This window comes from Gossypium hirsutum, chromosome D06 (assembly GCF_007990345.1).
Source record: "Gossypium hirsutum isolate 1008001.06 chromosome D06, Gossypium_hirsutum_v2.1, whole genome shotgun sequence".
NCBI classification, from domain to species: domain Eukaryota; kingdom Viridiplantae; phylum Streptophyta; class Magnoliopsida; order Malvales; family Malvaceae; genus Gossypium; species Gossypium hirsutum.
In genome coordinates, this window is record NC_053442.1 from 6,984,912 (window position 1) to 7,005,624 (window position 20,713).

The 20,713-nt window shown below is 34.7% G+C and overlaps 4 protein-coding genes across 10 annotated transcripts; 2 read left to right on the plus strand and 2 right to left on the minus strand.

Annotated features, from left to right (window-relative positions):
• Nucleotides 1–1,274: 1,274 nt before the first annotated feature.
• LOC107901393 (transcriptional corepressor LEUNIG) lies at nucleotides 1,275–9,619 on the plus strand. Of its 6 annotated transcripts, XM_041095178.1 has the most exons (20): nucleotides 1,339–1,436; nucleotides 1,657–1,760; nucleotides 1,913–1,946; nucleotides 2,229–2,326; nucleotides 2,484–2,593; nucleotides 3,303–3,758; nucleotides 3,832–3,920; nucleotides 4,231–4,309; nucleotides 4,405–4,480; nucleotides 4,646–4,695; nucleotides 4,863–5,159; nucleotides 5,302–5,496; nucleotides 5,994–6,239; nucleotides 6,321–6,465; nucleotides 7,034–7,143; nucleotides 7,268–7,417; nucleotides 8,201–8,356; nucleotides 8,462–8,590; nucleotides 8,861–9,067; nucleotides 9,248–9,619. In XM_041095178.1, exons 6-20 carry the CDS (start codon nucleotides 3,405–3,407, stop codon nucleotides 9,401–9,403), a joined length of 2,439 nt encoding a protein of 812 aa, XP_040951112.1. In that variant the 5' UTR covers nucleotides 1,339–1,436; nucleotides 1,657–1,760; nucleotides 1,913–1,946; nucleotides 2,229–2,326; nucleotides 2,484–2,593; nucleotides 3,303–3,404; the 3' UTR covers nucleotides 9,404–9,619. The 6 variants fall into 6 exon arrangements, with proteins under 6 accessions (XP_040951108.1, XP_040951110.1, XP_040951109.1 ...); XM_041095174.1 differs by lacking the exon at nucleotides 1,913–1,946 and having other exon boundaries at nucleotides 1,275–1,436; XM_041095176.1 differs by lacking the exon at nucleotides 1,913–1,946 and having other exon boundaries at nucleotides 1,275–1,436; nucleotides 6,348–6,465.
• Nucleotides 9,620–11,662: 2,043 nt separating this feature from the next.
• LOC107921762 (40S ribosomal protein S5) lies at nucleotides 11,663–13,715 on the minus strand (the record flags this gene model as incomplete). Its single annotated transcript, XM_041095180.1, has 4 exons — nucleotides 11,663–11,872; nucleotides 11,994–12,197; nucleotides 12,361–12,649; nucleotides 13,427–13,715. Coding segments are annotated over 4 exons (837 nt in total), but the record flags the coding sequence as incomplete, so codon positions are not given.
• A 716-nt stretch (nucleotides 13,716–14,431) lies between these two features.
• On the plus strand, nucleotides 14,432–17,757 carry LOC107901390 (uncharacterized). 2 transcript variants are annotated; one of them, XM_041095181.1, is made up of 10 exons: nucleotides 14,432–14,582; nucleotides 14,679–14,807; nucleotides 15,193–15,381; nucleotides 15,479–15,565; nucleotides 16,041–16,168; nucleotides 16,394–16,490; nucleotides 16,555–16,632; nucleotides 16,726–16,951; nucleotides 17,089–17,312; nucleotides 17,412–17,757. In XM_041095181.1, the coding sequence occupies exons 3-10, from the start codon at nucleotides 15,280–15,282 to the stop codon at nucleotides 17,433–17,435; spliced, it is 966 nt and encodes a 321-aa protein (XP_040951115.1). In that variant the 5' UTR covers nucleotides 14,432–14,582; nucleotides 14,679–14,807; nucleotides 15,193–15,279; the 3' UTR covers nucleotides 17,436–17,757. The 2 variants fall into 2 exon arrangements, with proteins under 2 accessions (XP_040951115.1, XP_016682874.1); XM_016827385.2 differs by having other exon boundaries at nucleotides 14,433–14,582; nucleotides 15,240–15,381.
• Nucleotides 17,758–17,878: 121 nt separating this feature from the next.
• Nucleotides 17,879–20,508, minus strand: LOC107901384 (pentatricopeptide repeat-containing protein At5g11310, mitochondrial). Its single transcript, XM_016827374.2, has 2 exons — nucleotides 19,986–20,508; nucleotides 17,879–19,864 (listed from the first exon to the last, which is right to left on the minus strand). Exons 1-2 carry the CDS (start codon nucleotides 20,446–20,448, stop codon nucleotides 18,624–18,626), a joined length of 1,704 nt encoding a protein of 567 aa, XP_016682863.1. The 5' UTR covers nucleotides 20,449–20,508; the 3' UTR covers nucleotides 17,879–18,623.
• Nucleotides 20,509–20,713: the final 205 nt, after the last annotated feature.

The window sequence follows — 20,713 nt, forward strand, 5'->3', positions numbered from 1 at the left end:
CGCGAATAATCATAAACAATTATACAAATCTAATTATTATACGACTTTCCCAACATGTTAGTAAACAATTTGAGTTTTAAAAGTTATTTTTACACAATAAGAACAATATTTTAATTTTAGGATATATATATATATTAATTTTAAAATATAATTATATGTTATTTTACTATTATCGTTTAAATAATTTGAAAATTTTATTGATTAGCGATAATTTTCTATACATTTCGATGCTTTAGATTTAATTAAATTAACGTATTATTTATTATTAACTATTTATATTTGGTCAATGATCAATAATAATATTAAATATATGTTTAATATTTTTTTGGAGAAAATATATGTTAATTTTAGAAAGTGAATAACTTAAAAAATGCGAAATGCTATAATAACTAGATAAAATTATTTAGGATGTTTATTTGTCTTGTTAATTTTATTAGTAATCATATTATCAAATATATTTTTTATTTCAAATATTATCGATAATAAATATATTTTTAGGATTTATAATTATTTAGTTGTGTAATTACCATGATATTAAAAATTATGATATATTACGAATATTTAGATCCCCATTGATTTCGGTTATGAACTTGTTGGAAAAGTCGCAACATGCCTATTTACTCTTATTATGATTTTATCTAATATAATCGCGTAATGTCATTTTCTAAAAAAAATTATGATATATTAGTCAAACAATAAAAAATAAAATTTATTGTAATTACAAGACAGTTTCATTGTAAGATGAATGCAAAAATTTGAAAAAGCAAATAAACAAAAATATATTTATATAAAATTACTGAAAAAAATCAAAATTCAAAAAAAAATTATATTTCAAAAACTATTCTTTTAGGGAACAAACAGAATCTTAAATTTGGAATATAAAAGGAAGATAAAAGAAGAACGAATCAATATTAACATTTGTTAATCAAAATTAGGCCACCCGGCAAATATAGATTTGGGCTAAAACAAGGGTACAGCTGAAAATGGAAATAAAGTAAAAGGGTTGAGATCATAAAAAAGCAACAAATTTGGGGCTTATTCGTAAATAGTAAAGAATACAAGTCCTGCAACGGGAAAAGGAGTAAGAATTTTATTTTCTAGTGAAATTACGGTTACTCCCCAATAACCTCACCCTAACTCACACCTTTCTATATAAAAACATTGTGTAGTTTGAAGCAAACATTGAGGTTAGAATAGTCATTTGAACTTAAAGTTGCCATCATGAAATCAGTCTGTTTTTGGGAAATTAAATAAATTGAAAGGGCTTTTTGGGTAAATTCAACTAACAAAGCCATTATGATATCTGCAACAGCAAGCCAAATCGAACCAAAAGCTACAGCAGAGAAAAAAGGAAAATAAATTCACTTAAAAGAAAGAGAAAAAGAAAAAGAATGAAAAGCTCTGAAAAAAACTAATAAACGTTTTATGGATTGCAGGTATATCTCTATCAATTCATTCCCTTTCTTAATTTCTTTGTTTTTTTTCCCCTTTTTTTCCTCTTAAAAATCTATAAAATAAATATATATGATTTTTCATATTGCTAAAACTAGACAGGTTCTGCCTCTTTCCTTGTGTTATTCCTCAGCATAGATTCTTCTCTTTCTTTGTACTGTAATAATTTTTTTTTGGGGTTGATATTTTCTTTTTCATGGGTAGCCATTAAAACTTGAAGGGAAGCTGTTTCAGACAAGTACCTAGGAATCTGGAACTGTTCTCAAGTGTTTCGAGATGTCTCAAACCAACTGGGAAGCTGATAAAATGTAAGTCCTTTCTTTCCCCTTTTCTTATTAAAATTTACCTTTTGGGTTTTTCATTTTTCAACAATCTTTTTATTTCTTTTACTTTTTTTGGCTTGATTTGGGGTTCTAGTTATGTAACCCTTTCTGTGTTATTTTGCTTGTTCTTTATGAAGTCTTTTGGATTCCAAGTTTAGCTCTTTGAAGCAGGTATTTCCTAGGGTTTGCTTCTTTTCTGGCACTTTTAGTTACCGTTGTGCTCTTTTTCATAAATTTTGTTCTTTATTTTCTTGAATAAATATATTTGGTTTAGTTTTTTCTTTTTCCTTTTTTTATGTTCTATTTCAGTACTCTGTTTCTAATACTGTTGCATCAGAAATCCCTGAGTGTTATTTTGTTCAATTCCAAAAAATTGTATTTGCTCACAGTGTTGTAAAATTTTATTTGCTTTTGTCATGAGTGATTATGGTCATTTATTTTTCTCAATAACAGGCTAGATGTGTATATTCATGATTATTTAGTGAAGAGGGATTTAAAGGCTTCAGCTCAGGCATTTCAAGCTGAAGGAAAAGTATCATCAGATCCTGTAGGTAAGTAACTATGTGGGTTCGGGGATTATGTAAAACCCGGAAAAAACTTGTTCTTACTTTCGAGGTTCTCCCTGTTTTCACCCAAAGCAACAAATTTGCTTAAGAAATTTAATGTTTTCACTGATTATGATGTTGATTTCTGAACTTGGATATCCAGCTATTGATGCACCTGGAGGTTTTCTCTTTGAATGGTGGTCTGTTTTCTGGGACATCTTCATTGCCAGGACTAACGAGAAACACTCAGAGGTTGCTGCATCTTATATTGAGGTCTGGTTTGATTTTATTTCACTTTCTCAATTTTAAACTGTCAATTTATTTTGATAACCTAGCATCAACATTTTATTTTTGCATTTTTTTTTTGTTGGGGAGAGGGGGCATATATGAAGTTGGGTTTGATAACAATTTCCATCTGGTATCTGCACTTTTGTTATGGTGTCCATTTCTATTCTAACCATTTTTATGTTTAGAACATATGGTAGGGCTTCTTGTCTCTGAGTAAGTCAGCTCTTTCCTTTTGTTGAACTTTTAAGTGAGAATAGTTACATCGAATCATTAACTGGTAACCTGCTCTGAGTTTTGATTTAGGGCCCTGTTTAGCATTGCTTTTGGCTGTCCAAAAGCACATTTTGACAGCAAAAGCAATGCTAAACAATCAGCTTTTACCATCAAAAGCACTTTCCAAACGGGCTCTTGAAACCAAGCCCAAAAGCTGGATGGTAGATTAGTAGGTGCTTTTGGCTTTTGGAAAAGCTGGCTTGGAAGTAAAATTATGAAAACAGCCTCATTTATGATCTATCTTCCCCTAGGGATGCCATAGCTTGTTGTTAACGAAGTGCCTGATGGCTGGGCAAGTGTCGTTGGTGAATTTTGCTAAAAAGTTTAATTATTTATACACGTAGTCTATCGAATCCTTGAGCATTCCCAATGATTTGTCCTTAAAATATGATGATGCTTATGGTGCATTGTGGTATTGCAGACGCAGTTGATTAAAGCACGAGAGCAGCAGCAACAGCAGCAACCTCAACAGCCTCAACATCAGCATCAGCATCAACAGCAACAGCAGCAGCAACAACTGCAGATGCAACAACTTTTAATGCAGAGGCATGCTCAGCAACAACAGCAGCAGCAACAGCAGCAGCAGCAGCAGCAGCAGCAGCAGCAACAACAGCAACAGCAGCAGCAGCAACAACAACAACAACAACAACAACAGCAACAACAGCAGCCGCAGCAGCAGTCGCCCCAGCAGCCGCAACAGCCCCAACAACGAAGGGATGGGTCTCATCTCCTAAATGGCAGTACAAATGGACTTGTTGGGAATGACTCTCTCATGCGTCAGCCTGCTGGAACTGCTAATGCCATGGCAACAAAGATGTACGAGGAAAGACTAAAGTTGCCACTTCAAAGGGATTCTTTGGATGATGCGGCCATGAAGGTAGGTGGATCATCTTTGATTTCGTAGAAACATGTTCTTCTTTTAGTCATAACCATTAAGGAACTCCCTACAGCAAAGGTATGGTGAGAATGTTGGCCAGCTCTTGGATCCAAATCATGCCTCAATACTGAAGCCTGCTGCAGCAACCAGCCAACCTTCAGGGTGAGTTATTCTACATTTCTTTTATTACTCAGAAGAGCCTTTGGCTGCAGATGATTTTGTAAAGAGCAATGTGAACAAAGTCTCATGGACATTGACCAAGACAATTTGCAAAAATGCTTCAGAAGGTGTTCGATATAGTTTTTAGGGCAATTCCCTTCAATCTTGTGGTTGGTTTGCTCTAACAAAATAATTTGGAGTTGTTTCACATTCTTTTATCTGAAATAGCCAGTAGGACATTTAGGGTTTGTTGAAGCATCCAATACTTAGTTGTTTACAGCAATAAACTAATTTGGCATCATGCAAATTCCAGGCAAGTGCTGCATGGTACTGCTGGTGGTATGTCTCCTCAAGTTCAAGCTCGGAGTCAGCAATTGCCAGGAACAACACCGGTAGGTTTGTTTGATCTCTTTCATTTGATCTCTTATATTGATCTCTTTCATTTGATGCTTCTCTTTGTCATGTTCTGAAATTTATCTGGAAGCAGGACATAAAGAGTGAGATAAATCCAGTATTGAATCCCAGGGCTACCGGCCCAGATGGATCTTTAATAGGAATTCCAGGTAGGTTTGTTTCACTTTCTTAGGTTCTGTTCAATTCTTTACTTCAAAAATAGTGCAAAAATGATGGTATCAACTCAACTACTGTTTGCTTGTTCTTGTGATATGCTGGGCTCGGTTTACATAGGAATTAGGAACATAAATTATGTGATTTCATTTTTGTTTCAGGCTCAAATCAAGGTGGTAATAATTTGACTTTGAAAGGATGGCCTTTAACAGTAAGTTTTATAAAGATTTGCTTTACCCTAGAGTGGTAATAACTCTTAGTATCACAGTTCTATTTGGTGGAAATAATTTGTTTTTACTTATCACCTGTATTTATGAATTGTAAATTTTACTTTTCATGTATCTCTTTTGAATGGTTATCATTTTATCCGTTTTTTAGGGACTAGACCAACTGCGGTCTGGGATACTACAACAGCAAAAGCCTTTTATACAGGCTCCTCAGCCCTTTCACCAACTTCAGATGTTGACACCACAGCACCAGCAGCAACTCATGCTTGCTCAGCAGACTCTGACATCACCAGCTGGCAGTGATGAAAATAGAAGACTGAGAATGCTGTTGAATAATAATCGGACCATGGGCCTTTCAAATTCTGCTGGTGATGTTGTTCCAAATGTATCACCATTGCAGGCAGGCAGTCCGCTTATGCATCGAGGAGATGCTGATGTGCTGATGAAGGTATTACTGTCTGTACGAAGTTTGTTTTTCCTACCCTTTCTCTTGAAAGGAAATTTCAGTTTCCCCTTCGTTTGCTAGGTATTTTGCTATCACATAAGTTTTATGGTCATCCAGTTTTTTAGATATTTAATCCACCTTGCAGTTAAAATTGGCTCAGTTGCAACAGCAACAGCAGCAACAGCAGCAACAGCAACAGAACAGTAGCTCACAGCATGCACTCTTGAATCAGCAACCACAGACTTCTAATCCAAGTCTACTTCAACAAGATAAAGTTGGTGGAGGTGGAAGTGTCACTGTGGATGGTAGCATGTCAAACTCATTTCGAGGGAATGATCAGGTCTGCCCTTTTCTGGTTATTTCTAATTCATCTTGCTTCCATGTGGCACTCTTCTGGAGTGTTCCTTGTGGTTCTTGGTCAGTATGGGCACGGTAGAGATTTGTCCCGCTGAAGAAATTTCTAGCTAATAGGCCAACTTTTTTTTTTTTTTTGAATTTCCCATTAATTCTTCTCCTCCATCCCCTGCTCTTGGAATAATGGTACGATTTCATTAGAAAGATTTGGATTGAATCAAGAATGCTTTATTTCTGTGTTGCTCGTCCCTAAGATGATAGATTAGCTTCAAAATCCCATGCTGTTACTGTCCTTTTATTTTTATTTTTTATAATACTTATCTCTTAGAAACATTTCAAGAATAACCTCTAGTGTAGGATTTTAAGCTTCTTTCTTTTCCCGTTTGAGTGAGTTTGGGTCGCATTTATAAGTTCTCTTGGCTACCTGGGCTTAAGTAAATATCTGAGCAGGTTCCTAACATGATTTCCCTAATTAATTTTAAGGTTTCAAAAAACCAGAATGGAAGAAAGAGAAAACAGCCAGTGTCTTCTTCAGGCCCTGCCAATAGTTCGGGGACAGCAAACACAGCTGGTCCTTCCCCAAGTTCAGCACCTTCCACACCGTCAACGCACACCCCTGGAGATGTGATTTCAATGCCTGCCCTGCCTCACAGTGGCAGTTCTTCGAAGCCTCTGATGATGTTTGGTGCTGATGGTGCTGGCACGCTTACTTCACCATCAAACCAGTTGGTGAGTACATTATTATTTTTGCATGTTGTGGAAGGATTAAGAACTTCTTGCATGTGTTCTCATGGAATTCCATTTTGGCAGTGGGATGATAAAGATCTTGAATTGCAGGCTGATATGGATCGATTTGTGGAGGATGGATCGCTTGATGATAATGTTGAATCTTTTTTATCCCATGATGATACAGATCCCAGAGATGCTGTTGGCCGATGTGTGGATGTCACTAAAGGTCTGTAAAATAACTTTTATGGTTATGACTTGTTAAATGGGATTCTTATATAGCCACTTTTCTTGAACAATGTAGTTCCATTCTCTTGATCATTTTTGTCCAGTATTAATTTGTTTGTGAAATTATTATGGCAATTGATACATCCTTTTTGGAATTCACCACGCACATTTAAGCCTAGACATTGTGTATCTCATTGAATTTTGTACTTTTTAGTGTTTTTCTTACTGAATTGATCTTCTATTTTCTGGTTATTGCTACTAATTTCATGATCTTGCCGCATTGGTATTTTTTGGCATTTGAGGTTACAAGAGATTGGATTTTTTATTACTGGAACCAAGAGTTCAACACTCTACTAACAAATCAGATGGCTGTTTGCTATATTGGTTTATATACTAAAAAGCTAATTGAATCTGACCAAAAGAAATTGAGCTATTGTATTGGCACTTGTATCTATCCTTATTTGGAATCTTGAGGGATACCTTTCATCTGAACATAAGTAGATTAGTTCTGTGCTTTATGTTTGAAATGTTGCTATTTTACAGTATGCCAAAATTGAATTTTTCTTCAGGTGTCACATTTATGGAATTAAATTCTGTTCGAGCGAGCAGTAGCAAAGTTACCTGTTGTCATTTCTCATCCGATGGAAAGTTGCTTGCTAGTGGTGGCCATGATAAAAAGGTGAGTACCCTGAGGAGAGATGGAACATTGCTACTTCTGAAATCTCAAGTTTTTAATTGGTTTTCCTTTTTAAATCATGCTAAGAAGTGAAATCCTTTGTGCCTTCTTTTTTTCCCCAACACAGGCTGTATTATGGTATACAGACACTTTGAAGCCAAAGTCTACACTTGAAGAACATTCATGTTTAATTACTGATGTTCGTTTCAGTCCAAGCATGTCACGCTTCGCAACATCTTCATTTGACAAAACTGTCAGAGTTTGGGATGCTGACAGTGTTAGTAGACATTTTTTGTCTTTACTCAAAATTGTTGACTTTTGGGCTAATCATGTCTTCTTCTACTCGTGCATGATGCTTACTTGTTTGAACCCAATGAAGTTTTCATCTAAAACATTCTGTACATGTTCATGCTATTGCCATTCTAAGTTTCTTTCTTCTGGGTAGCCATCTAATTGCACTGAAATGAATTAAAGATGCCATCTAGTTTAATGCATGTCTAGAAGTGATTTTCTCAGAGTGGTTTAGTTCTTACTAATAAAACAATCGGAAATGTCTAGAATGAAAGAAAATTCACCTTTATTACAATTTAAGGACAAGTTCCAGAATGCAGTAAACACATGTATTATATACTTTATAAATACCAAGTAGGTTTCTGTAATGGGCAACTATTGTATTCACTATTCACGGGAAACTGGAAAGTAGTTAATATTTAATATTTTTATTGTTGCAGCTCCTTCCTCCTGAATGTAAAACCTGAAGGATTGAATGCTTTTATTTGAATTCTAGTTTGAATCAACCTTAGATCTTGATGTCATTAAATTTTCTTCTTTTGCAACAGTGGAAATATTTTGTGCTTAGAATGCATGAAAATGACTATACTATTAGATGGTAAAAGATGGTATTATATTAATAAAATGAAGTAAATCATGTGCCTGTACTGGCTTACCATGTTTGGTCAAGAAACTGATCAAAATACTATTCCATTCTTTTGATTAGAATCTCTTTAGCCTCTGTATGTTCCATTATTTTAACATTTACTTTTGTTAACTTCTTCTGCAGCCTGGTTATTCGCTTCGTACCTTCTCAGGACATTCTGGTAACGTTATGTCACTTGACTTCCACCCAACTAAGGATGACCTTATTTGCTCTTGTGATGGTGATGGTGAAATTAGATACTGGAGTATCAACCACGGGAGCTGTGCAAGAGTTTTCAAGGTATGATCTTGCATCGGGTTTTCTTGCAGTGTGACTAAATTGAATTCAGATCTCTCTTTGAGGATGATGTGCAGCTATTAAGATTGTTTCCCTTGTGTGGATCAGGGTGGTACTGCTCCTGGTACGGCCCAGTTAAGATTTCAACCTCGCTTTGGAAAGTATCTTGCTTTAGCTGCGGAGAATGTTGTATCAATATTGGATGCCGAAACTCAAACTTGTCGACACTCATTACAGGTGAATTAGTCAACATGTATTACAAAAAACATACATATATGTAATAAAGAAATTCCAACGCATTATCTCGTAACAGAAAGAACTAAAAGCGGAAGTTATTATCAGTTTGCATCAGTTGTGGATAAATATATGTGCACATATGTCATGTCAGTTGGATGTAAATGTACTGCATGTTATGTCAGTTGAAACCACTAGAAAACATTTTTTTTTCTGCATTTTATACTCTGCTACTGCATGACTGCCTTACCCTTGTTTTTTTATTTGAAACAGGGACATACAAAGCTGATCCATTCCGTATGCTGGGACTTGTCAGGTGAGCTTCTAGCATCTGTCAGTGAGGACTCTGTCAGAGTTTGGAGCTTTAGATCAGGGAGTGAAGGGGAATGTGTTCATGAATTGAGTTGTAATGGCAACAAGTTTCACTCTTGTGTTTTCCATCCTACGAGTCCTTCATTGCTGGTCATTGGCTGTTACCAGGCAAGTAACTTTCTTGTTCATCTTGTTCGGCCCATATTTACGATGCCAGTTTTTATTATGATTTCTTGTCGAAAGCCAGTTTAAGTGAAAACATACCATGAACCATACCTGCATGAATAATGACATGAGAATATTCTGCAAATAGTTACTTAACAAGTAGTTTTTGATGATATGCTGCAGTCTTTGGAGCTATGGAATATGACGGAGGGTAAGACAAAGACATTGTCGGCTCATGAAGGACTGATAGCTGCATTGGCAGTGTCACCGGTGACAGGCCTGGTTTCTTCCGCGAGTCATGACAAGTTTATTAAATTGTGGAAGTCATACAATTGTTAAAGTAGTAGCTGATGAAAATACACATTAGTTTTTGTTTGCTTTGTAATCAGCAACAATCACTGGTTTGTGGCTGTTGTGGGTGTTGTTCAATGTGTTGATTTTGTTGTGATTTAACCCTAGTAGCTAACCTTGTCTGTTGTATGCATTGCATGATATGTTGTAACCTTGTATGTTTAACTTGGACATTCTTGATTAACTTCTTTTGACTTTTGTTTCTCTTTTTATGTTTTGAGTATGGGTTCAGATCTTCCTCCCTGTGGCTGGGATAGGTTTAGTCACATCATTAAACTTGAAGATTTAAGGTCATGGGTGGAAATATGTAGGTCAACTTTGCAATGCAGAACCTGTTAGGGAAGGTTCTCTCCGAAGCATTATTTTATTTTCAACCTGAAAGTAGTCAAGCCAACCCATGAGCATTGTGGTAGAGATAGTTGGAAAAATTGGTTAGAAAAAAAGTGTTTTATTTGGCAAGGCGAGTTTATTTATTTATCAAAAATGGAATTTTAATGTGATATTTATCTCAATAAATTGAGATGTTGAAATCTAGGCTTTGGATCCATTTCTTTAAGCTTTCAAAAATTGAGACTTCTGGAGAGGGTAGTTGATTCCCTTTTTATGGTCTAAAATCAAGTCAACTTTTCAAGTTTATAATTGCTTAAATGATGGTAGTTATAATAAATTCAAGAAAAAACAATTCAAATAAATTTTCAAGAAGAAAATTTACAAGAATTTACCAAAACTTGGAGAAACCATCCAACAAAGTTTCTTTTATGGATACTATGATCATTAATCAGTCACAACATCATATCAATTACATTTTGGTGATAAACTCTTATACTAATTGAAAACATCTAACTACAGGGTTGTGCTGATTATATGCAACAAACAATGAAATAACGAACCATGAACAAAAATTAAAGAACAATAGAAGTGTTTATCCATATCAGTGAAACACTTAGGGTGCGTTTGGTTCGCTGTATTGGATTAGAGGTGTATTGGATTAGAGGTGTATTGGGATTAGAGGTGTATTGGATTAGAGGTGTAATAGCTAATCCACTGTTTGGTTGAATGTAATGGAATAGAGGCGTAATAGTAATCTTGTGTTTGGTTGAATGGAATAGAGGTGTAATAGCATAATGGAAAAAACTAAAATGACTAGAATACCCTTAGCATAAAATTGTTTTGGTAAATGATTATTGTTATTGTTATTTAAATTTTAATAAGATTATTATTATCAGTAATAAATATTTTAATCATATTTAAACATAATTATTATTAAATATATTTTAATTAATAATATATAATTTAATAAAATTCTTATAATTAGCAGAAATTTGTTTTGGTAAATTATTATTGTTATTGTTATTTAAATTTTAATAAGATTATTAATATCAATAATAAATAATTTAATCATATTTAAACATAATTATTATTAAATATATTATAATTAAAATATATAATTTAATAAAATTCTTAATAATTAATATTCTTATATGAATTTACTCAAATCATAATATATGATACTGTAAAATATAAAGTAACATAATTATTATTAAATATATTATAATTAAAATATATAATTTAATAAAATTCTTAATAATTAATATTCTTATATGAATTTACTCAAATCATAATATATGATACTATAAAAGAAAATTTGAAATAATTAATATTAAATATATTTAATTAAAATATATGATTTAATAAAATTTAAAATAATTATAACTAATAAATTATATTTCCAACTGAAACAAGCCAAACAACATAAGCAGTATTAGAACGGGGATTATTAAATCGACTTTTGTAGTATAAAGTTCCAAAAAAAATTTTCTTTATCTGTAGATAGAGAGAATCATGTTCATAAAACATATAAAATTTGACGTTGATGAACTGCAGTCTCTTCCATTGTTAATGCAGGTTGAAAGGCTTGATTTCAATAGTGTTACGGCCTTTGTATTTAACTTCAAATAGAAGTTTGTACAATTGCTCCAATTAATATTTTTTTCTTTGCTTCTATTGGCTGGGTTAGAAATTCAAAACAATATTTTTGAAAGACTTGTATAATTTCATCTGCTCAATAATTGGAAAAACTCAATTTGATTTCTTCCTTTAATTGTCTCTTTTTAAGTACTAATTATCAGCAACAGGCAGGGCGATTTAATGTGGTCAAAACAACCACATCAAGCACTCTCATCTCTTTGTTTGCAGCAAAGATGAACTCAACAGCTTCAAACCATGGCAAAATAAGTACAACATATATAACCAAAACAGGATATGCTTTCTTCAATAACATCTCAACTTAAATAACGGAACATTCATATTATGTTCGGAACACAAAATAGGTAACTTATAAAGTACTGAATAAAAAACAGAAGTGTCCACTGCCATGGTTTATGCAAAGTCCTACCAATTCCTCAACGATTGGCCTTGGCAACTCTCTCGATTTCGTCCTTCTTCTTGATGGCATAGCTGCACAAACAACACGAGAATGATGAAGCAAGCTGTGGTAAATAAATGGGATTGCAAGGACAGTTCCTAGTTTCAAAGCAAAATAAGGTTCAAACACGGGAGTTCAAAGGCTGTTATTTACCTGTTAGATGATCCCTTTGCTGCGTTAATAAGCTCATCAGCTAAACATTCAGCGATAGTTTTAATGTTTCTGAATGCAGACTCACGATTACCAGTGGTGAGGAGATAGATGGCTTGATTCACTCGACGAAGAGGAGAAATATCAACAGCCTGACGCCTCACAACACCAGCAGAACCAATATGAGTAGCATCTTCACGAGGTCCACTGTTATATCAATCAAAAATCAACAAGGATTATCAAAGATTGATCCAACAAAGATAACCCAGAATTGGAAGATGTTTTAATTAACATCATCTGCTACTTTAAAGATTAAAGTCAGCTAGTGATACATTTGAAAAAGGAAATTCTTAAAGGTCATATAGGCCACCTGTTGATAATGGCATCAACAATGACTTGAATTGGGTTCTGATCAGTCAGGAGATAAATAATTTCCATAGCATGCTTCACAATCCTGACTGCCATAAGTTTCTTTCCATTGTTTCGGCCATGCATCATCAATGAGTTTGTAAGCCTCTCAACAATGGGGCACTGAGCCTTTCTAAAACGCTTAACTAAGTACCTCCCAGCAGTGTGTAAAACATATGATAGATTATACACTACTCCACATGTAAAACATTCAACTAAAAGGTTACATGGTACTTTTGTCTCAACTAAACCTACATCCAAAACCACACATTAGAATTTCTCGACAAACAAGCCATAATAAGACCCAGAAATACTAAAAATCGAACATCTTGAAGATTATAGATGCTACTTTTTAAGTAACTTCAGATCAAAACTAAAATCCAAAAATCAAGTGACTTTAGATCAAAATTAAAATCCAAGAAAAGAGAAACAGCATAAAACAAATATTCAAACAAAAGCAAGAAAAGTTGTATAAAATGAATTGATCTAATGAAACAGAAACTCCAAAAAATGAGAATGCAATAGATCAGAAGTTCTCCGCAGTTGTCAAGATTATTAATCAGCTGTTCATTTTTAATGCATGGAAAGTATCCTCAGAGACCATTTCACAATTAAAACTCCTGCTTGGCCACGACAAAACAGAAAGTTCAGCCACAGAACTTCTTGCTTAGAAATTAAAATCCACCATGTAATTACGACATTATAAACTCAATCATACTTTATCATTATATAACGGCTTCACCACACATGAAGTTTGAATGGCGAAATAAAGGGAAAAAAAACAGAAGCCTAATCCACGCATTTTTAACTTTCTACTCCAAACTAGACTTATTTCAACAGACAACTGAAGGATACAAGATAGAATGATAATGCAGGAGAATTGATAATTTATCCCCAAAAAAACCCTAATTTCAACAGACAAAACCCACCATAGTTGAAGAACACAAATTTGTTTTTTGTCAACAAAACAATCATGAGGAAGAAAATTAAAAATCCAAATTAAGTAAAAAAAGAGAAGAAGCACTTGCCGCTTCTGTTGATGTTGGTGAAAGATGCCAAGATGAAAGTCGGCGAAAGATCTGAGCGGGTGGAGGTTTGGTTCGGTGGCAACTTCTGTTGATGTTGGGAGGGAGAGGGAGAGGGAGAGGGTGGGGAGAACGATTTCTGCTGGGAAGGGTAAAACAGACACCGATTAGCTAATCCTTTCTTTTGGAAGGGATTGGAAATCAGCGTTGAAGCAGAGAAAATGAGGATTGCGTACGTAACGTAATAGGCCTGTATTAGGGCAATACACCCAACACCCAACCAAACATACTCTTATATTTGCAAGACCTTAGAGTTGAGTTCAATTTTAAGTCTTAAGACAACTACTAATTTGAGGTCAACCCTTTTAGGAATGGTTGTAGTTTTATTCTCGCAGACTTAAATCGAATTATCTGAATTTCTAATCTTTCTTACCGACTCTCAAATGAATGACAATTTATATTTGATTTGGACTAACTAAATATATACTTAAAATAACAACTTATATAGATCATATATGTGTTTATTTAATTTAATATAAATTAATTTTTTAACAATTTTATGTAAAAGTAAATAAACTCTTGAATATATATTAATATATTGAGTATTTTAGATCTATATGATAGAAATATTGGACCAATTTGAAAATTTACATACATGACAAATATTATTGTAATATTAAATTCAAGAGTTGGATAATTAAAATATAAATCATATAAAAAATATTAAAAAAGTATAAATTTATTTTAGTTTTACAGCTGGTACCGTTTACTATCTAGCTTCCTTTTAAGAAAAATGAAATATCCAACAAGATTATACTTGATCAAAACCCCCAACTCATATATGGTACAGATAGTGTTAGGTAGGGTATTGTTTGAATTATAGCAACAACATTTACTGCAGTGACAGATTTGCACTAACAAAAGGTACCACTTGATAAAATGTAATTTTCAAATTCTCAAGACTTGATTGTTTCCTCAATGCATACAAATATTTCTTTAGGCTTTTTTTTTTTTTGTAAATATAAAGGAAAAAAAGTACCTTAATATATCTATATAAAACTGTAACAAATATAAGAAGAAAAAAGGGTAGATAGATATGATAGAGAAGATTGTTGTAGCAGCAGAAAACACTGATGCAAGGCTGGAGGCAATGAGTTTGGTAAATGGTGTTTGTAATTCTTTCTTCTACTCTTTCATTTCATCATCAAGTCTGAACTCTGAAGCTGGGTTTTAGCTTTACCATTCACCAAAACAGGTTAAGCTATAGTCAACTACTACCTGTGTCTGTGTCGCGTAGTAAACCAAAAAAAAGTCGCCTTTTCTTTCTTTGTCTCCCTCTGCCGCGCTGCTGCTGGCTGCTGGAGTTGCCGACGATTGTAACTAGGTACTCTTCTCTTTACTAATATATCTATTGTAACTAGCTTCTCTTCTCGTTCTTTTCTTCATGTGATATCAATGTGTTTATTTTTGTGGTTTTACTTTTACAGCAACGCATCAATTTTGTTTTGAGATCCTATTCTATGAAACCAAATATTGTCTTCTATATGGAAAATTGTCAAATCAGGAGAAGGAAATGAGTTTCTTCTCTTCTTTTTACTTTCCAGTTTCCAGTTTGTTTCACCCAATTTTCTGGATCTGCATCCCTTGATTTCTTAAAAATAATTCAAATGCCACATAGATATGGTTGAATTCTCTTAATTTGATGCCTGCTGATGTTCTATTATTTCTGGTGCTTCAAAGTGAATTTATATATATGCATGTATGTATAGTTTGGTAAGACTTGGGAAGGCCTAAACGTGCTGGAAAAACTGTGCAGAAAAAGTAGCTGGAATATTTGAAGTCCTGAGAATTTAGATATGAAGAAAGCTTATTCCATTCAGGGGCCAGTTAGAGAGGAATTCACCTTTTCCACTACTTCTGCTCCCTTCAAAAGTTGTCATGCCTCTACTATTGTTGAGGTCATACCTCTACTATTGACATTACATATTTCTGTTATCTGAGTGTTAGTGTGTAGGTTTATAGTTTTTAATAGAATTTGACATTTAATACATGCAGGTAGATAAAGACCATTTTTTGGCTGCTTATTTTGGAGGAAGCTATGAAGGAGCACCTGATGTGAAAATTTGGTTGCAGAAATACAAAGTAATGTCTCACTCACTTGCCGGACATGACTTCGATTGCTTCACTAAACTTTCTTTTTATAGGCAGATAGAGACGGGCAACATGAATGTTCAGTCGATATAAACTGCCATCAGTACTTGATTGCATATCTGGTTTGCATATTTTGTGCTTCATATATGTATGTGTGTGTGTACATACAAGTGAAAGGAAGGACTTCTTGTCATCCTTGCATCACTTCTCCGTGTTCGTCTTTCTTTGTTTCTTTGCTTGCATTCTTATGTATCTATCATGTAAGGCTGAAAATAGAACAGAAAAGACCAAATTCACCTATTTTTCTCTTTGTAAACTCTTCTCATCTTTTGTTTGCTTCCACCTTTTATGACATGTGTGCATGGATTTGTTCACTTGTCTTGTATTTTTTATATGATACTCTTAGGATTTCAGTTTTCAACCGGGTTGTACGCCCTGAATACATGAATTAAAATTGATTTGGCAGGATGGCTGCTGGTATCCACCCCTTGTTATTGACGAACAACCTAATGTTCCAATGTGGAATCCTGTGCTATTTAAATTTCCATCCGAGGAGTTGTTGTTATTCTATAAAGCAGGCCAAGAGGTTCAAAAGTAAATTCCTAGCTCTTTACGGTTTTCAAATGAAGCTTTCAAAGTAAATTCTCGGTAGAGATCTTAGGTTCAAGCCAATATGCTCTCTTCTTCTCCCAAAAGAAATATGACCAAGCATCCCGAAGTACTCGTTCCTTCTACATGTTATCATGATATGTGAATTTCTTCACAATGAATATATGTTCGTCTTATGTTATCTTACATTTTTTCTGTAAATAAATCCAGGTGGAGTGGATGCATGAAGCGATCATATGATAAAGGTGTTACTTGGACAAAGAGAGAGCAACTCCCTCCTGGCATACTAGGACCTTCTAAGAATAAGGTGTGATGTGACTATAATTTGTTATTACATTTTCTTATATTGACGTGCCACTTACTGTCTGCAGCCTATCTTGCTCGAAAATGGGGTTTTGCTCTGCGGATCGTCCGTAGAGAGTTGGAATTCTTGGGGGTCATGGGTTGAGGTTGTGATACTGACTCAACTACGTTAACTGTTAAGACGCTGATGATGTTTTGGAAATGCAGTTTGCCATATTTGATGATTATAACATTGGCAGGTTACAACAGACTCTGGTATATCCTGGAAGAAGTATGGCCCTATATATGTTAAAAATAGGTCTCTCAGTGTGATTCAACCGGTTCCTTATGTTACTTCGAAAGGAACACTGCGTGTTTTAATGCGATCTTTCGAGGGCATCGGTAGAGTTTGTATGTCAGAATCCTATGATGGTGGTCATAACTGGGATTATGCAAAACCTACTCAACTTCCCAACCCAAACTCAGGTGTGTTTTAGTTATGCCAAGTAATGCCATTGCAGCTCTTAAATTTAGTAAGCTAGAACTGCATATTTTGTAAAGAATCTTGCTTATTACCTTCAATTTCCCTACCGGCTTATACCATGATGATCTACGTTTGTTAGGTATCGACGGGGTTAAGCTGAGCGATGGTCGCATCTTACTTGCTTACAATACAATCTCAAGAGGTGTGCTTAAAGTTGCAGTGTCCACAGATGATGGTGATTCATGGAATGAAGTTTTAACACTAGAAGAGAATTTGGAAATGGAATTCTCTTATCCGGCTGTTATTGAGGCTAGCGATGGACTTGTTCACATCACTTACACATATAATAGGACCCAGATTAAGGTAAACTTTGTTTCTGATAGTGGGAATGAACATCCTGCAAAAATCGAGTGCATCCGAGGATATCATGGTTTAACTTTAGCAGAAATTTTACTTTTGCAGCATGTTATCCTTCAACCAAATTGATTCTGCACGGGCCTTTGGTTGTTGGGGGACTGGTGAGCTGCCCAGTAGATGACGCTTCGAATGCTTCTCCCGAAAGAGTGGACCTCCTCAACAATTTTCATATCATTGCTTTGCATTTGAGCCTTGATGTGACCTTGTTCTTTTGCTACTTGCGAGTGAGTATTAATAAGATTGATGTTGTTGGACTCGAATTTGATTCCAAGCAGTGTTTATCTATGCTGTTTAAACTCTTTGTTGAAGTACTTGTATTTAACTTTCAAAGATTCTTTGTAAAAACTTTAAAAAGAAAAATCTTGTCATATTAATGTCTGAGTAACACTAACATTTTATGCTTGTTTTGCTATATGTAACTCTGTAATTATCAAAGAACAAAGGGTTGTCTACAAAACCATACATTTTCATCATATTCTCTGTTCTCTTAAATAAAAATTTTAATTACACGCAGAAGCTCTTTTGGCAATGAAATAAGTGAAACTGACAAAAGAAAGAGCTCAGTGGATTTACTTAGGTCCCTCTTGTAAAAATACCATAAAAGTCCCATTACTAGAAGTCAAATTAAATTTTACCCCATTTACTTAAAAATGGGCGAACTAGTTTCTTTACATTATTTCAATGAATAAACTAGTCTTTATTGTTAAAAATTTTATTAATTTCTACTATTAAAAACTGGCGTAAATGACGGAATAACCTAATAGTTACATGTGGTGTGCTATATGTACCTCATGCTGGTGTATCGAGACTAGTTTTTAACAGTAAAAATTGAAAGAATTTTTAACAGGACCAATTTACTCTTTACTCCAACGTAAATGGACTAAATTTGCCCAAGAGCAAAATATAATTCAACTTTTAGTACATGAGCCTCCATAGTATTTTTACCGATTGCTCCAGCTTGCACATCAATGTTTGCTATAGCTGTGTCGACATCCCAGTCTGTGCAGTACAAAAATGGTCTTTTCATTTTCAATGACACTGCTTGTTTCCCCATGCTCAAAATTAAACAAGCTTCATAACAGTACATCACATATACCATCTTATATCTTAATTGCAAAACATAATTCTCCATAACTGGTTTCCCATAAGTTCTCCCTGGCAGGTAAGATAACATATGTTATCTAGAAACAACTGCATGCATCGATTATTTCTTGAAGCTTGCCCTAATCTTTGCCTTTTTTACCTTGGTCTTAGGCATTAACGGTTCAAACTTGTGTCCTTAGCTCTTTTCTTAATATTCTCGATCAACCGGCCTGCTCTCGATACAGCATTTTCAGATAAAGTTCTATGCTTAACAAGTTCCCTTGGATCTGTACTTGTCTTAAGCATATCAGCCATTGCTTCAGCTTTCCGAATTATTGATTTCCTCCTTGCTCGAGATGAGTCCTTGTCTCCAACACAGGTATTAGGTAATTGTTTGGAAGAACGGATCGAACTCATCATATCACATAATTTCCTTGCCATCTCCGTCATTCCATTTTTCTTTAACTCATCATTTATTCTCTGGAAAGTATTATATTGAGGAGCCATACCTCTTTGTATCATGTCCTCAAATTCTGCAAAAGCATCTTCAAACCTTTGCATTTTGCATAGAAAATTAATCAACAAGGTACTAGTAGCAAAATCCCTGTTGTATCCCCTCAATCTCATTTCTTTGCTAACCTGAATTGCCAAGTCCAACCTCTCCTCCTCACACAACATCTTCAACAAAAGACGGTACGTAAGCTGATCCAGGGTGTGACCGGATCGAATCATCTTCGTATAAAGATTCATAGCTTCCTCGATTTTCCCAAGTTGTGAGAAGTACCTAAAGAAATAATTGTAGGCTGTAGTGGTTGGGATGAAACCTCTGCTAATCATCATCTTAAGTATCTTACTAGCACCTATTACATCTCCAGCCTTGCAATAACCTTTCACTAAAGAATTATACATGGAAATATCAGGGCCGGATTCACACAACAATACCCTTTCCATCATCCCTAACGCCTCCTTTAACCTACCGGCTTCCCCCAATACATTAATAATTGGCTTATATACTTGAGAATTCAACTTAAGTCCGACTACCTTCATTTCATCAACCAATTCCATCGCCCTATCAACACAATGCATCATACAATATCCTTCTACAAGAATACCATATGTTACAACACTAGGTGATACACCAGCCTTTTTCATATCCAACCAAAATCTCTCTGCATATTCGAGATTTCTCGAATGAAACCATCCATTCAATAATATGTTATAAACCTTGATTGATGGAAACCAACAAAGATCAGATTCCATCTTTCTAGTGAAATATTCAGATGCCAACCTAACATACCCTTCCTTACAAAGGCAATCCAACATTATTTCAAACACTTCAGTTTTCAAATCAGAATGGTAAATCTGATCTAAACTGCAAGAAAATTCATATGTACGGATAGCAGGATGAGGCATACCTGAAAGATGCATAAACATCAGTAGTTCCAAAAGAACACTAAAATTCAACTGCAAACCAATAAGAATGCTTCAAAAAACTTCTAAAGCGGCTTGTGTAAAATATATGAAAAGGGAATTTACCAGCGCGAGCGTAGCGTCTGATCAAGATTACGAAGGTATTAATAGAAACCAAAGTGGAAACCGTTTTTCCATCACCGATCTCATCAAGAACCAAATTCCATGCCTTCTCAAACTCCCTAGCTTTACCAAGAATATTGATCATCGAATCAAACAACGTCGCAGAGGATTCCAATCCAGGTTTCTTTTCAGCCCAGAGAAATGAATCATGCAACAAATTTGGAGAAGAGATAAGAGAGGTATCTGGGTCTACCCCCGTTTGGTCCAGAGGTGAGTCGAGAGATGAAATGGCTGAGTTTTTGAGGAAATTGGAGACGATGGAAATTTTGGTTCGGGTGGGAACGAGGTGAGGGCTGATGCTGGTAGAGAAAGGAGATGAAGATGGCATGGGCCATGATGGAGCACAGAAGAAGAACTTTTGGAGGCGATGAATGTTGTGAAGGAACAAACGGCGTTGCAGTTTCATTTCCTTTTCTTTTTCTTAAAGAATTTCAGAGGTTTTAGGTGGGTTTTAACGGCCATTATGTTGTTGGGTGAAAGCCCAAAGAAATGAATCCACTACTAAAATCTCAATACAAACATCTATAAAGAATAGTTTAGTTAGACAATTTCTTTAACAATATAATATATAGTAAAGGAGTAAATAGAAATGGATAAATAAAAAGCGGGTTCCATCGTTTCTATGGTTACTTCTTAAACGGTAAGGTCATCTTTATACATCGGACCTCATT